General features: G+C 39.8%; 1 protein-coding gene across 1 annotated transcript in view; it reads right to left on the bottom strand.

Moving 5' to 3' along the window:
• Positions 1-17,784, bottom strand: part of CFAP44 (cilia and flagella associated protein 44) — a 134,092-nt gene that overhangs the window by 96,401 nt on the left and 19,907 nt on the right. The window contains exons 6-9 of the mRNA XM_079922398.1: positions 17,191-17,293; positions 13,276-13,492; positions 11,469-11,583; positions 8,412-8,576 (exon numbers count right to left, since the gene is read on the bottom strand). Coding sequence (XP_079778524.1) covers positions 8,412-8,576; positions 11,469-11,583; positions 13,276-13,492; positions 17,191-17,293 — 600 coding nt within the window. The remainder of the gene's footprint in view (positions 1-8,411; positions 8,577-11,468; positions 11,584-13,275; positions 13,493-17,190; positions 17,294-17,784) is intronic.

The following is a 17,784-nucleotide window of genomic DNA, read 5'->3' as shown; positions in this document are numbered from 1 at the left end:
GACTGAAGAGATAAGGGCAGACTTTGAAAGGGGAAGCAAATTAGTGATGTCCATGAAGGGATCTTCTGTGAAGTATTTAACTTCTCTTCTCTTGAGGTTCTCCTCCACTTGGTATTTTGATGTATTTGGGGGTGACATATGCCTTGGAAGGATACTGAATATGTTGTATGACATAGTAAAGGACAAAAGATTCTCAGAGCAATGAGTAAAATAGAACAAAATTAAATTTAACATGACTCAAAAAGCCAATGGTAAGAGGACAAACTGTGGAAGACATGTCTCTAATATATTGTGGGAGCCATACATAAGCTCAGTAAGTACCAGAGTAACCATACTAGTAAAAAAAAAATAATACAGTCTTACTTCTGATAATACTACTTCCTAAAGAATGTCCGGAGAATACTCCCTTTTATGAATATTTTCTTATGAAAGGCCCCAGTAGAAATACGTACTGTGGGGACCACAAGGCAAATCAGAAGACTGCAGGTTTGCCAGCAACAGCAGGGTACCTACACATGGGTAGGTGGGAGAAGAGGTGTGACAACAGCCAGAAGGATGGAGATGCAGAAGCAATGTCCCAGCTTAGCCCACACTATGGGCAGGACAGTGTCCACAGGTGAGGACAAGCGAGTTCACTAGTGCACAGAGCACCAGGAAGGGAGCATCCAAAGGCAAACCCTATCAGCTCACCTTTGTATTTCTAATTGGTAAACTCAGTAAAAAATTACCTAACAAATGTTTGGCCTCGTTGTCCCTAGAAAATGACCCATTCATACCAGGCATTTTGGAAGGACATCTGAGTCCACTGTTAATACTGTGCTAACATGGGACGAGGGGAAGATGGCATAAGAATAAGACACGGAGATCACCTTCCTCCCCACAGATACACCAGAAATACATCTACACGTGGAACAACTCCTACAGAACACCTACTGAACGCTGGCAGAAGACCTCAGACCTCCCAAAAGGCAAGAAACTCCCCACGTACCTGGGTAGGGCAAAAGAAAAAAGAATAAACAGAGACAAAAGAATAGGGACAGGACCTGCACCAGTAGGAGGCAGCTGTGAATGAGGAAAAGTTTCCACACACTAGGAAGCCCCTTCGCGGGCGGAGACTGCGGGCGGCAGAGGTGGGGAGCTTCGGAGCCACGGAGGAGAGCACAGCAACAGGGGTGCGGAGGGCAAAGCGGGGAGATTCCCGCACAGAGGATCGGTGCCGACCGGCACTGACCAGCCCGAGAGGCTTGTCTGCTCACCCGCCGGGGCGGGCGGAGCTGTGTGCTGAGGCTCAGGCTTTGCTCGGAGCGCAGGGAGAGGACTGGGGTTGGCAGCGTGAACACAGCCTGAAGAGGTTAGTGCACCACGGCTAGCCGGGAGAGAGTCCGGGAAACGTCTGGAGCTGCTGAAGAGGCAAGAGACTTTTTCTTCCCTCATTGTTTCCTGGTGCGTGAGGAGAGGGGATTAAGAGCGCTGCTTAAAGGAGCTCCAGAGACGGGCACGAGCCGCGGCTAAAAGCGCGGACCCCAGAGACGGGCATGAGACGCTAAGGCTGCTGCTGCCGCCACCAAGAAGCCTGTGTGTGAGGACAGGTCACTCTCCACACCCCCTTCCGGGGAGCCTGTGCAGCCCGCCACTGCCAGGGTCCCGGGATCCACGGACAACTCTCCCGGGAGAACGCACGGCGCGCCTCACGCTGGTGCAACGTCACGCCGGCCTCTGCCGCCGCAGGCTCGCCCCACACTCTGTACCCCTCCCTCCCCCAGGCCTGAGTGAGCCAGAGCCCCCGAAGCAGCTGCTCCTTTAACCCCGTCCTGTCTGAGCGAAGAACAGACGCGCTCCTGCGACCTACACACAGAGGGGGGGCCAAATCCAAAGCTGAGCCCCGGGAGCTGTGAGAACAAAGAAGAGAAAGGGAAATCTCTCCCAGCAGCCTCAGAAGCAGCAGATTAAAGCTCCACAATCAACTTGATATACCCAGCATCTGTGGAATACCTGAATAGACAACGAATCATCTGAAATTGAGGAGGTGGACTTTGAGAGCAAGATTTATGATTTTTTCCCCTTTTCCTCTTTTTGTGAGTGTGTATGTGTATGCTTCTGTATGAGATTTTGTCTGTATAGCTTTACTTCCACCATTTGTCCTAAGGTTCTATCCGTCCGTTTTTTTTTAAATTCTTTTTCTTAATAATTATTTTTTAATTTAATAACTTTATTACATTTTACTTTATTTTATTTTACTTTACCTTCTTTCTTTTCCTTCCTTCCCTCCTTCCTTCCTTCCTCCCACCATCCCTCCCTCCCTCCTTTCTTTCCTTCTTTCCTTTCTTCCTTCCTTCCTTTCTTTCTTTCTTCCTACTTCTACTAATTCTTGCTCTCTAATTTTTCTCCCTTTTATTTTGAGCCGTGTGGATGAAAGGCTCTTGGTGCTGCAGCCAGGAGTCAGTGCTGTGCCTCTGAGGTGGGACAGCCAACTTCAGGACACTGGTCAACAAGAGACCTCCCAGCTCCACATAATATCAAACAGCAAAAATCTCCCAGAGATCTCCATCTCAACGCCAGCACCCAGCTTCACTCAACGACCAGCAAGCTACAGTGCTGGACACCCTATGCCAGCAAAACAAGAACACAATCCCACCCATAAGCAGAGGGGCTGCCTAAAATCATAATAAGTCCACAGACACCCCAAAACACACCACCAGATGTGGAACTGCCCACCAGAGAGACAAGATCCAGCCTCATCAACCAGAACACAGGCACTAGTTCGCTCCACCAGGAAGCCTAGACAACCCACTGAACTAACCTTAGCCACTGGGGACAGACACCAAAAACAACGGGAGCTACGAACCTGCAGCCTGCAAAAAGGAGACCCCAAACACAGTAAGATAAGCAAAATGAGAAGACAGAAAAACACACAGCAGATAAAGGAGCAAGATAAAAACCCACCAGACCTAACAAATGAAGAGGAAATAGGCAGTCTACCTGAAAAACAATTCAGAATAATGATAGTAAAGATGATCCAAAATCGTGGAATAGAATAGACAAAATGCAAGAAACATTTAACAAGGACCTAGAAGAACTAAAGATGAAACAAACAACGATGAACAACACAATAAATGAAATGAAAAATTATCTAGATGGGATCAATACCAGAAAAACTGAGGCAGAAGAACGGATAAGTGACCTGGAAGATAAAATAGTGGAAATAACTACTGCAGAGCAGAAAAAAGAAAAAAGAATGAAAAGAACTGAGGACAGTCTCAGAGACCTCTGGGACAACATTAAACGCACCAACATTCGAATTATAGGGGTTCCAGAAGAAGAAGAGAAAAAGAAAAAAGAAAAGAAAAGAAAGAAGAAGAAGAGAAAAAGAGAAAAGAAAAAGGGACTGAGAAAATATTTGAAGAGATTATAGTTGAAAACTTCCCTAATATGGGAAAGAAAATAGTTAATTAAGTCCAGGAAGCACAGAGAGTCCCATACAGGATAAATACAAGGAGAAATATACCAAGACACATATTAATCAAACTGTCAAAAATTAAATACAAAGAAAGCATATTAAAAGCAGCAAGGGAAAAACAACAAATAACACACAAGGGAATCACCATAAGGTTAACAGCTGATCTCTCAGCAGAAACTCTGCAAGCCAGAAGGGACTGGCAGGACATATTGAAAGTGATGAAGGAGAAAAACCTGCAACCAAAATTACTCTACCCAGCAAGGATCTCATTCAGATTTGATGGAGAAATTAAAACCTTTACAGACAAGCAAAAGCTGAGAGAGTTCAGCACCACCAAACCAGCTTCACAACAAATGCTAAAGGAACTTCTCTAGGCAAGAAACACAAGAGAAGGAAAAGACCTACAATAACGAACCCAAAACAATTTAGAAAATGAGAATAGGAACATACATATCGATAATTACCTTAAATGTAAATGGACTAAATGCTCCCACCAGAAGACATAGATTGGCTGAATGGATACAAAAACAAGACCCATATATATGCTGTCTACAAGAGACCCAATTCAGACCTAGAGACACATACAGACTGAAAGTAAAGGGATGGAAAAAGATATTCCATGCAAATGGAAACCAAAAGAAAGCTGGAGTAGCAATTCTCATATCAGACAAAATAGATTTTAAAATAAAGACTATTATAAGAGACAAAGAAGGACACTACATAATGATCAAGGGATCAATCCAAGAAGAAGATATAACAATTGTAAATATTTATGCACCCAACATAGGAGCACCTCAATACATAAGGCAAATACTAACAGCCATAAAAGGGGAAATCGACAGTAACACATTCACAGTAGGGGACTTTAACACCCCACTTTCACCAATGGACAGATCATCCAAAATGAAAATAAACAGGAAACACAAGCTTTAAGTAATACATTAAGCAAGATGGACTTAATTGATATTTATAGGACACTCCATCCAAAAACAACAGAATACACATTTTTCTCAAGTGCTCATGGAACATTCTCCAGGATAGATCATATCTTGGGTCACAAATCAAGCCTTGGTAAATTTAAGAAAAATGAAATTGTATCAAGTATCTTTTCTGACCACAACGCTATGAGACTAGATATCAATTACAGGAAAAGATCTGTAAAAAATACAAACACATGGAGGCTAAACAATACACTACTTAATAACGAAGTAATCACTGAAGAAATCAAAGAGGAAATAAAAAAAATACCTAGAAACAAATGACAATGGAGACACGATGACCCAAAACCTATGGGATGCAGCAAAAGCAGTTCTAAGAGGGAAGTTTATAGCAATACAAGCCCACCTTAACAAACAGGAAACGCCTCGAATAAACAACCTAACCTTGCACCTAAACCAATTAGAGAAAGAAAAACAAAAAAATCCCAAAGTTAGCAGAAGGAAAGAAATCATAAAGATCAGGGCAGAAATAAATGAAATAGAAACAAAGAAAACAATTACAAAGATCAATAAAACTAAAAGCTGGTTCTTTCAGAAGATAAACAAAATAGATAAACCATTAGCAAGACTCAACAAGAAAAAAAGGGAGAAGACTCAAATCAATAGAAATAGAAATGAAAAAGGAGAAGTAACAACAGACACTGCAGAACTACAAAAGATCATGAGAGATTACTACAAGCAACTCTATGCCAATAAAATGGACAACCTGGAAGAAATGGACAAATTCTTAGAAATGCATAACCTGCTGAGACTGAATCAGGAAGAAATAGAAAATATGAACAGACCAATCACAAGCACTGAAATTGAAACTGTTATTCAAAATCTTCTAACAAACAAAAGCCCAGGACCAGATGGCTTCACAGGCGAATTCTATCAAACATTTAGAGAAGAGCTAACACCTATCCTTCTCAAACTCTTTCAAAATATAGCAGAGGGAGGAACACTCCCAAATTCATTCTACGAGGCCACCATCACCCTGATACCAAATCCAGACAAGGATGTCACAAAGAAAGAAAACTACAGGCCAATATCACTGATGAACATAGATGCAAAAATCCTCAACAAAATACTAGCAAACAGAATCCAACAGCACATTAAAAGGATCATACACCACGATCAAGTGGGGTTTATTCCAGGAATGCAAGGATTCTTCAATATACACAAATCTATCAATGTGATAAACCATATTAACAAATTGAAGGAGAAAAACCATATGATCATCTCAATAGATGCAGAGAAAGCTTTCGACAAAATTCAACACGGATTTATGATAAAAACCCTGCAGAAAGTAGGCATAGAGGGAACTTTCCTAAACATAATAAAGGCCATATATGACAAACCACAGCCAACATCATCCTCAATGGTGAAAAACTGAAAGCATTTCCACTAACATCAGCAACAAGACAAGGTTGCCCACTCTCCACACTCTTATTCAACATAGTTTTGGAAATTTTAGCCACAGCAATCAGAGAAGAAAAGGAAATAAAAGGAATCCAAATCAGAAAAGAAGAAGTAAAGCTGTCACTGTTTGCAGATGACATGATACTATACATAGAGAATCCTAAAGATGCTACCAGAAAACTACTAGAGCTAATCAATGAATTTGGTAAAGTAGCAGGATACAATTTAATGCACAGAGGTCTCTGGCATTCGTATACACTAATGATGAAAAATCTGACAGTGAAATCAAGAAAACACTCGCATTTACCACTGCAACAAAAAGAATAAAATACCTAGGAATAAACCTACCTAAGGATACAAAAGACCTGTATGCAGAAAATTATAAGACACTGATGAAAGATATTAAAGATGATACAAATAGATGGAGAGATATACCATGTTCTTGGATTGGAAGAATCAGCATTGTGAAAATGACTCTACTACCCAAAGCAACCTACAGATTCAATGCAATCCCTATCAAACTACCACTGGCATTTTTCACAGAACTAGAACAAAAAATTTCACAATTTGTATGGAAACACAAAAGACCCCGAACAGGCAAAGCAATCTTGAGAACGAAAAACGGAGCTGGAGGAATCAGGCTCCCTGACTTCAGACTATACTACAAAGCTACAGTAATCAAGACAGTATGGTACTGGCACAAAAACAGAAAGATAGATCAATGGAACAGGATAGAAAGCCCAGAGATAAACCCACACACATATGGTCACCTTATCTTTGATAAAGGAGGCAGCAATGTACAGTGGAGAAAGGACAGCCTCTTCAATAAGTGGTACTGGGAAAACTGGACAGGTAAATGTAAAAGTATGAGATTAGATCACTCCCTAACACCATACACAAAAATAAGCTCAAAATGGATTAAAGACCTAAATGTAAGGCCAGAAACTATCAAACTCTTAGAGGAAAACATAGGCAGAACACTCTATGACATAAATCACAGCAAGATCCTTTCTGACCCACCTCATAGAGAAATGGAAATAAAAACAAAAATAAACAAATGGGACCTAATGAAACTTAAAAGCTTTTGCACAGCAAAGGAAACCATAAACAAGACCAAAAGACAACCCTCAGAATGGGAGAAAATATTTGTAAATGAAGCAACTGACAAAGGATTAATCTCCAAAATTTACAAGCAGCTCATGCAGCTCAATAACAAAAAAACAAACAACCCAATCCAAAAATGGGCAGAAGACCTCAATAGACATTTCTCCAAAGAAGATATACAGACTGCCAACAAACACATGAAAGAATGCGCAACATCATTAATCATTAGAGAAATGCAAATCAAAACTACAATGAGATATCATCTCACACCAGTCAGAATGGCCATCATCAAAAAATCTAGAAACAATAAATGCTGGAGAGGGTGTGGAGAAAAGGGAACACTCTTGCACTGCTGGTGGGAATGTGAATTGGTACAGCCACTATGGAGAACAGTATGGAGGTTCCTTAAAAAACTAAAAATAGAACTACCATATGACCCAGCAATCTCACTACTGGGCATATACCCTGAGAAAACCATAATTCAAAAAGAGTCATGTACCAAAATGTTCATTGCAGCTCTATTTTCAATAGCCCAGAGATGGAAACAACCTAAGTGCCCATCATCGGATGAATGGATAAAGAAGATGTGGCACATATATACAATGGAATATTACTCAGCCATAAAATGAAATGAAATTGAGCTATTTGTAATGAGGTGGATAGACCTAGAGTCTGTCATACAGAGTGAAGGAAGTCAGAAAGAGAAAGACAAATACCATATGCTAACACATATATATGGAATTTAAGACAAGAAATGTCATGAAGAACCTGGGGTTAAGACAGGAAAAAGACACAGACCTACTAGAGAACGGACTTGAGGATATGGGCAGGGGGAAGGGTGAGCTGTGACAAAGCGAGAGAGAGGCATGGACATATATACACTACCAAATGTAAGGTAGATAGCTAGTGGGAAGCAGCCGCATATCACAGGGAGATCAGCTCAGTACTTTGTGACCGCCTGGAGGGGTGGGATAGGGAGGGTGATAGGGAGGGAGACGCAAGAGGGAAGAGATATGGGAACATATGTATATGTATAACTGATTCACGTTGTTATAAAGCAGAAACTAACACACCATTGTAAAGCAATTATACCCCAATAAAGATGTTAAAGAAATACATAAAATAAAAACAAATTGATATCTAAAGAAAAAAAATATTGTGCTAACATGGATATTCATTTTCCGAAGCTACTATTGATATATCAACAGAATCAAAATAACAAAAGGTCCCCTCAGAAAACTTCAGTGCCAAGATGCAGATGAATTTTGACTAGAATTTAAATATTTACCACAAGAGAAGCATTATTTAAAATGAGGTGGCCCTAGGAGTAAATGACCACTGATCTCCTTCATCAAGTGACCTTAGTGAGAAATAAAAATCTGATAAAACCCACAGGGTGATCTGCAAGGTTTTGATGTGGGTGCTACTGTCCAAGTGTAAAGAAAACTTACCCTAACACATCCATCTGACCCGATGGTGATGACTTCACCCTCGTCCAGCATTATCTGGTTAATGGGACCCTGGTGACAAGTCTTGCCTGCAGCTCGACTCAGCTCGACTTTGATGTGGCCACCTTCCCAAAGCAGCATGTTGCCCCATTCTGATCCTGAGAGCACCTGGCAGGTGTGCGGAAAGGAAAGAACGTGCATGAAGACAGACAACATGTATATATGCTTCAAAGAGCTGGTGAGACTTGTTTCTAAAGATTTTTCTTGGTTATGAAAGTAAAAATTTTTTTAATTTTTAAAATAATAAAATACAGCTATGAAAATTCACTACCCCAGAAACAACCACTTGTCACATTTTGACATATTTGCTCCTAGCGTTATATATAGTTTTACCTCATTGTGTATGTTGGTTAATTTTTCAAACATATCGGCAGTAGATTTCTTTGTACATCTCTTAAGGACACAACCCAGGAGTGGAATTACCAGGTCAAAATTTAGAGACATGTTTAAAGTCCTTGATAGATGAAATTCTACTTTTTAAGAGTGATAATATCAAATGTTATGTTTGATAATTGTGAGGTCAGTACTGAACTCAGCAAATTATAGCAGAATATAATTCAATTTCAAATAAGGATGATCATCTAGAACCACTTCACATTAATGCACTTAATCCAGCACTTCCCAAAGTATGTACCACCAAACACTAGTTCTTAAGATGTTTAACTAATAAGTAATACTAATTGAGGATTGACTCCATGCCAAGCAGTGCTTGAGCACTTAACATATGTTGTTATTTAATCCTAAAAGCCATATGAACTAGGTACATTTACCAAGGATACCATGTGCTGTTGTACAGGTTGGGTACTTTATTTTCCCAGAAGAGACAGTTTTTCTCATTTGCACAAAGGAACCATCTGGGCTGATGATGGAAGTCCTGACTATTACTCTCCCCATTTTATAAAGTAAAAAAACTGAAGCACAGAACAGTTAAGTACGTTGCCCAAAATTACTCAGAGGAGTCAGGGTTCTAAACCACGCGCTGTGGCTCAAAACCTCCCATTCCAACTAATGCTGCCTCAAAAGACATATGCTAGGGAAAACAAAGTCAAACAAGCTTCTTTTCTCTAGGACCCCTTGGAAGCGTTTTTTTCTTTTTTTTTAAATTAATTAATTTATTTATTTTTGGCTGTGTTGGGTCCCCGTTTCTGTGCGAGGGCTTTCTCCGGTTGTGGCAAGCGGGGGCCATTCTTCATCGCGGTGCGCGGGCCTCTCACTATCGCGGCCTCTCTTGTTGCGGAGCACAGGCTCCAGATGCGCAGGCTCAGCAGTTGTGGCTCACGGGCCCAGTCGCTCCGCGGCACGTGGGATCCTCCCAGACCAGGGCTCGAACCCGTGTCCCCTGTATTAGCAGGCAGACTCTCAACCACTACCAGGGAAGCCCCCCTTGGAAGCTTTCATACAGAAGTGTTCACTGGGAATCACCATGAGAAATTTCTAGCTGCAAAGGAATTTGACCAGGAAAGTCTTTTCATAGAGTTTCTGTGCAAAAGAATGTTGCAGGCGATGCCCTTTGGGGAACTCTGATCTAATTCTTGCCTGCCTGCTCGAGGACTCTGCAGCCCCATTTTCCTCTCACCTAGAGGAACTTATGACCTGACTCAGTCTTTTCTACTTCTCCAGTCTACCTATGCTTATCTATTCTACCCATTTTACCTATTAAGCCTCAGCCCACTTGTCTTTACTTAGACTTCTTTTTTTCTGTCCAGTAACTAAAACCACCAAAAGTCACCAAAGCCTATAAGGCATTTCTTTCTGAAATGTCACTCATGTCTAGCTTCCCTCTTCCATTTGTCCTGAGTAGAGTCCAGACTCTTATTTTCTCTTCTTACATAAAAGCAGTATCTTCCTTCTGAGCTCATCTCCTTGACTCCACATTTCCCTTCTAATATGCTTGGCATTTGTGGCCAAATTTATATATAACTTCTTTCATTTGCAACTCTACTCTTCCAGAACCTAATAGTTCCGCCTGGCTGTTCCAGTCCTCATACACTAGGGCCCCACCATACTTCTCAATCTCATTTCCCACTCCTTCCCAACATGAGTACTCCAATTAATCCTCTAAATATGTAATATTTACTCCTAACTCTAAATATTTCCTTTTGTGGCTCTTTCATTTAAAATGGGTTCTTTTCTCCCCTACCTCTACACAAACTCTTCTGAACCTTTTTCAGATATATCTCATACCATGTTTTTAATGATCTTTAGCTTAATTCTTACAGAATTTGAAGCTGGAATGATTTATTATCATCTTATAGGTTTGGATATATAATTTATAATTTAGCCAGCACCCAAGCCTTTTTATTTCCTACCATACACCATGATTTCAAATTAAGAATATTCCACTAGGCAATGACTAGACCACTTGGTTCCTCAGAGTAATATTTGTATGTTGGCATTTTCTTATAACTGAGATGACCACAAATAATACTATATAACTCGTCCTAATAGGAAGCCTTATACAATATTAATGGAGAACTGATCCTATAGGCAATATGTCTATAAATTTTATAAGAAGAAGAAACTGACAGATTAAAATTGCAGTGTTGTAGATGTCACTATACAGTGGCTCAATCTTCCTGAACAATAATTTGGTATAAAAGCAAAAGCCACAAGACTGTATATAACCTTTGACCCAGTAAGTCCTCTTGGAGGATCATGGCAAAGAAGAGAGAAGGGAAAGATAAACACTATAAACATTGCAACTCCATGACATAGTTAAAAGTGACCAGTACTATGTGAATATATGAAAATGCTCACATACTTTATATGTGTATATAATATTTAGTAAAGACAAAATGATATGTACATGTGGATTATGAAAATTTCACAGAATTAAAATTGATAATCTGAAAAGGTAAAATTAAAAGCTCATTATATTTGCAATTATAGTATCTGTTATTGCCAATACTGGCAGTGCTTTTTAGACTGCTTTCATATATATATATATCACTTCACTTCATTTCAATAATTTCATTATTGTAGAATAGTAGCTGTACTCACCTTCCCATCTGGGAGCTCCATGTAACCTTCTATATCATTAGTGGCTGTTTTGCCAAATCGACCCAATGAACCCTGAAGCTTGAGGCCAGTGAATGTTAGAGCCATTTCCCAGAACCTGCCAACAAATAAGAGCCTGAATGTACCTCAAAGAAATTTTATTAATTTTAATGTCACCCAAACACTTACATATTTCATAGTCACATATTATTTCATTTATCCATTCATTCAATTAAAATGTATTAAGTATCAACTACCTGTCAGGCAAAGTTCTAGGCAATATGAATTCGGCATCGAGCAAAATAGTCCAAAAAGAAAAAATTCCATGCCTTTGCAGATCTTACATTTTAGAGTTGTGTTCTCCTATGCAATAGCCACACGTTTGACTATTTTAATTTAGACTTAAAGTAATTAACATTAAATAAAATTTAAACATCAGTGTTTCATTCAGACTGACCAGTTTCAAGTATTCAATAGCTACATGTGGCTACTGTCTACTAGATTGGCCAGCACAGAACACTCCCACCCTAGCAGAAAGTTCTACTGCATAGTACCACTTTAGAGGATATAAAAGTTTTCCAAAAGTTCTAATTTACTTGTTGTGTAACTTTGAGTGATTTTCTTGATCACATTGTACTTTCATTCGCTCGTGTGTAAACTGAGAATATTATTTGCACCAACCTCATGAAATTGTTGAAAAACTCTTTTAGAACAGTGCCTAGCACATAAAGTCAATAAATGTTAAGTTACTAATATTTTCTTATTCATAATCTAAACAAATGAATAGTCAGAATGATGAAAAACCATGTAGAAAAATGAAAGAATCTGGCCTACCAACTGGATGTAGAATAGATAATGGACAGTATCAACAAGCCAGTAATATAAAGCCAAGAGCCTAAATGACCAACACCCTTCTCCAAGGCTGTTGTAGGTCCCCTGATCATGTTTCCATTTCCTCTGTTTCTTTTACAGCACACCACACATGAAATTGTTCAAGGTCTATCTTTCCCCAAAGACATAGTACATAGAAAATATGCACTCTAGTAAGCAATGGAAAAATTAGAATTTTTTAACCTATAGCCAGCAGAGAGTTAGTTGACAATTCCCCCAAGATTTAAAAATCTGTTCAATTATTCTATATTTCAAAAGGACCAGACTTAAATTGGAATGAAAAGAATTTAAGATAGATTAAAAAAACCTCTTTCTCATAAAGAGACACTGGGAATCAAGTTAAGGGCAGCTCAAGAGTAGTGCTAGAAGGTTGTTAAATAAAGGACAAAATCAATTCCATCCTGAACAAAGAACAAAGGGTATAATATAGTGGAAAACACCCAGAGACCTGAGATCAAGAGTAGGCTCTGTTACCATTTAGTATTGAGGGTCCTGCATCAGGAATGGTTCTGTTATAATTCTTATTCTACAAGTGAAGACTGAGTTCAGAGACATCAAGATGACTTATCCATCTCACAGTATCACTACAACACATGGAACAGTGGATATGAAAGTTCAATATGAACTTGGACACAGTATGCCAATGTTACTAAGACATTATACAAACTCTCTTAGGAAGTGAAGCCTACAAGAAGGCAGCAAGCAAAATTCAAAAGCCCTTCTTTTATCTATGCTGTTTTCAGTAATAAAATCTCCATACCCAACTAGAAAAGCTGCACTACAGTTAGTTTTTTAAATAACACATTTAAAAATTATCCTAATGTTAACAACATCAGCAAAAATGTCTCCAGCTGGTCAATCCTCTTAGAAAAGACCCTAACAATAAATGACTAGCACCTGTATCAGTCACGCAACCTACTTGATGTGGCCGGATCCCGATGTAGTAAGCTGCTCGTCATCTTCAGGATTGAAAGTAACCTTGAACACTTCCTGGGAAAAAGCTTTTGTCCTCAGTAGGGGCTGCTCTTCTTTCCAATTCCAGATTGTCAGTGTGTAGTCAGGGCTGCCACCAACAGAGGCCAGCAAGGTACCATCGCAGTTAAAGTCTACATATGCATAGGCCAGATCAGTCCCATCTGAAAGGATGAAAAGATGAATGCAAGTCTAATGAACACGGACAGCACTTACTTTTCAAAAGTGTATTATTTAAATTAAAAAAAGGAGAGAGGGCTTCCCTGGTGGCGCAGTGGTTGAGAGTCCGCCTGCCGATGCAGGGGGCGCAGGTTCGTGCCCCGGTCCGGGAATATCCCACGTGCCGCGGAGCAAAAGGCCCGTGAGCCATGGCCACTGGGCCTGCGCGTCTGGAGCCTCTGCTCTGCGGCGGGAGAGGCCATGGCAGTGAGAGGCCCGTGTACCACAAATAAATAAATAAATAAAATTTTAAAAAGAGAGAGAGAGCACCCTTAGTGGTGTGCATTGGTGGAAGAATGCCAAGACTCCCCTAAAGAAACAATTCCAAAATCACTCATCACCCTTGGCTGTAGAATGAACTACATGATATGGGGGGAGGGGGGAGGATGAAGAAATCTTAATCACACTTTGCATGAGAAAAACACTTTGAGAATACATTCTACTTTATGAAGCGGGGAAGGGTGACGCAAAAGCATATTAGACGGCAGAGAGAAATCAATTTAAAATCTGTCACTGAAAATTTCACGAAATAAAAATTGATGACTTCAGGTTTCTGGTTATGCGTGTGAGGAGCTAAGAAATCACCATTCCATCCTAACAACAAGTAAAAAGCTGAACAGACTGAAAAATCAACAGCTCTTCTTGGATCTATATGAGAAGAAAGGAACCAGGGCAAACCTCTGCCCCCAAGAATGGAGAGACCACCAGGTAAATACAGGGATTTGCAACTCACCAGAGCAGAGGCTTCCAAGCAGCAACAGCCAGAACAGCTCAAGGAACCACTGCCGGTGAAGTAAAACATGAACTCTAACTGACGAATTGCTGGAGGCTCAGTGTGGACAAGTCTGAGAATTAAAAACTCCAGGGGGACCCAGTCATAAGGTGGCCCCAACAATATTGTGAGATTTACCTCCAGGAGTTGACCAGATTCCTAAAGTAAAAACATCTAGAAAAATTCCCCCAGGCTTCCAACAGAAAGAGGGGAAAAGGAACCATTTTGAAATACCCGAGAGCCTCTGTTCTTCTTAATAAGGTCTGCCCTCAGGGGAAACTAATTAACCAGAGCCTGACGGTTGGAATGTTATCAGAGCTTAACTGACCTGGAGAAGGAAATATCCAACCCAGCCCACTCTAGCCATCCTGTCCTACCTAAGAGGGGAGAAAAATGCTGAGAAACATTTGTGAAGTTCACAGTCCAGAGGCATAGGCTCACCAAAAAACTGAGACCTAATCCCAGGACTAGAGAATGCTTCCCCTGCCCCACACCTTACCACCAGGTGACTAAAGTCCTATTTAAGGCAGTTCTTTTTGCCCAGTACATCATGTCTGGCTAGCCAGAAAAAAATTACAAGGCATACCAAAAAGCAAAAAAAAGACAGTTTGAAGACACAAAGCATGCAGCACAACCAGACATGGCAAAGATGTTGGAATTGTCATATTGGGAATTTAAAACAACTATAATTAATATGCTAAGGGCTCTAACAGATAAAGTAGACAACATATAAGAGCAGATAGGCAATGTCAGCAGAGATGGAAATCCTAAGGAAAGAACCAAAAAGAAATGCTAGAGATAAAAAAAAAAACAAAACACTGTAACAGAAATGAAGAATGCTTTTGATGGGCTCATTACTAGATTGGACACAGCTGAGGAAAGACTCTTAGCTACAGGATATCTCAATAGAATCTTCGAAAACCAAAAAGCAAAGAGAACAAAGACTGATAAAAACAGAACAGAATATCCAAGGGCTGTGGGACAAATACAAAAGGTGTAATGTATGTGTAATGTATGTGGAATACCAGAAGAAGAAAGAGGAACATAAGAAATATTTAAACCAATAATGACTGAGAAATTTCCCAAATTAATGTCACACACCAAACCATGGATCCAGGAAGCTCAGAGCTCACCAACCAGGATAAATGCCCAGAAACACTACAGAAAATGAAAGATAAAGAAAAAAAATACTGGGGAAAAAAGAAAAAGAGGGGGGACAAAAATCTTACCTAAAAAACACTAACCTAGAATTCTGCGCCCTGAAAAATTATCCTTCAAAGGTGGTTGAGAGTCCGCCTGCCGATGCAGGGACGAGGGTTCGTGCCGCGGAGCGGAGCGGCTGGGCCCGTGGGCCATGACCGCTGAGCCTGCGCGTCCGGAGCCTGTGCTCCGCAACGGGAGAGGCCATAACAGTGAGAGGCCCGCGTACAGCAAAAAAAAAAAAGGTGACAGATAAAGACTTTCTCAGACCAACAAACACTGAGGGAATCTGTTGCCAGACCTGCCTTGCAAGAAATGTTAAAAGAAGATCTTTAGAAAGAAGGAAAATAATATGGGTCAGAAACTTGGATCTACATAAAGGAAGAGAATCAAAGGAGTAAATGAAAGTAAAATAAAACTTTTATTTTTCTTATTCTTGATTGATGTAACAGATAACTGTTCAAAATAAAAGCAATAATGTATTTGATTATGTATGCTTATGTCTGTGTGTGTGTTATGTAAGTGAAATGAATGCTTATATATAAGCTTATATGTAACTGAAATGAATGACAGCAGCTAAAATGCCCCTTAATAGGTGAACGGATACATAAGATGTAGTACATCCAGACAATGGAATATTATTGAGCACTAAAAAGAAATGGACTATCAAGCCATTAAAAGACAAGGAGGAAGCTTAAATGCATAGTACTAAGTGAAAGAAGCCAATCTGAGAAGGCTGCGTACTGTATAATTCCAACTCTATAACATTTTGGAAAAGGCAAAACTATGGAGACAATAAAAGATCAGTGGTTGCCAGAGAGGGTAGGGCAGTTATGAATAGACAGAGCACAGACGATATTTAGGACAGGCTTTGGGAAAACTCCTATTCAGAATACTGAATGATGTTATAATGATGGATATATGTCATTATACATTTGTCTAAATGAATACAGAACACCACAAGTGAACCCTAAGGGAAACTACGGACTTTGGGTAATTGTGACTGTTAACATCGACTCATCCTTGGTAAAAAATGTACCATTCTGATGAGCTATGTTGATAATGAGTAGGCTAAGCATGGGTGAGGGGAGAGGGTATGTGGGAATCTCTGAAACTTCCTCTCAATTTTATTGTAAACCTAAAAACTGCTCTGAAAAATAAAATCTTTTTTTAAAATTGACTACTGAAATTAATTATATGGAAAACAGAATTGTAAGATAATTGTGATGGTAATTTTATGTGTCAACTTGGTTGGGCTATAGTACCCAGTTATTCAATTAAACACTAATCTAGATGTTGCTGTGAAGATAGTTTGGAGATGTGGTCAACATCTATAATCAGTTAAGATTATCCTTGGTAACCTGGGTGGGCCTCATCCCATCAGCTGAAAGCACTTAAAGCAGAACTAAGGTTTCCCTGAGGAAGCAGAAGTTCTGCCCTTAGATGTAGAATCAATTCCTTCCCAAGAATTTCCAGCCTGCTAGCCTGCCCTACAAACTTCAAATTTGCCAGCCCTCGTAATTACATAAGCCAGTTCCTTCAAATAAATCTCTCATCTATCTCCCACCAGCTGTGTTGCTCTGGAGGACCCCGACTGCTACAATAATGTTACATCTTCAAAATGTTGTTAACCTTAAACGTGAGCTATTTTAAAGATTCTACTAGACTCACCTTGAAGTATTCTGTAGGGCCTCAAAGAAGGATATTCATAAATGATAATCTTGGGGAAAACTCCTTTTTCTGCTACTGTGAAGTAAGTTTTTTGGGGGTGAACCTATAAAAGATAAAACCTCACTAAAGCACCGAAAGGGAGATTATCATATAAATCACTCAGTTAATACAGTATTTAGCATCTGTTACTTTATAATTTGTTTATTAGGATCCACTCTAATAGAAAACTCAAAACTGGGCATCTAATAAATACTTGACAATGGATATAATTTAAACTGAAAACTAGAAGAATACTCATTTTAAGTTTTACTTTCATTAAGAGAGTCATGTCTTAACTCTACAATTTTTTTAATTGCCATCAGAAGAGCTAGAACAGTGGTTCCCAATCTTTAGCAGCCATCAGAATCACAGGCAGGGCTTATTAAAGCACAGATTGCAAGCTTTAACACTAGAGTTTCTGATTCAGTAAATTGGGGCTGGGACCTGATATTCTGCATTTACATTTCTACCAATTTCCCAGGTGATGCTGGTGATGCTGAATCTGGGGACCACTCTTTGAGAACAACTAAGTTAGATGAATTGCTTACCCTGCGT

Source organism: Stenella coeruleoalba (genome assembly GCF_951394435.1).
Source record: "Stenella coeruleoalba genome assembly, chromosome: 5".
NCBI lineage: Eukaryota > Metazoa > Chordata > Mammalia > Artiodactyla > Delphinidae > Stenella > Stenella coeruleoalba.
Note: the sequence above shows the minus strand (reverse complement) of the source record. Positions and strands in the feature narration are given on the sequence as shown.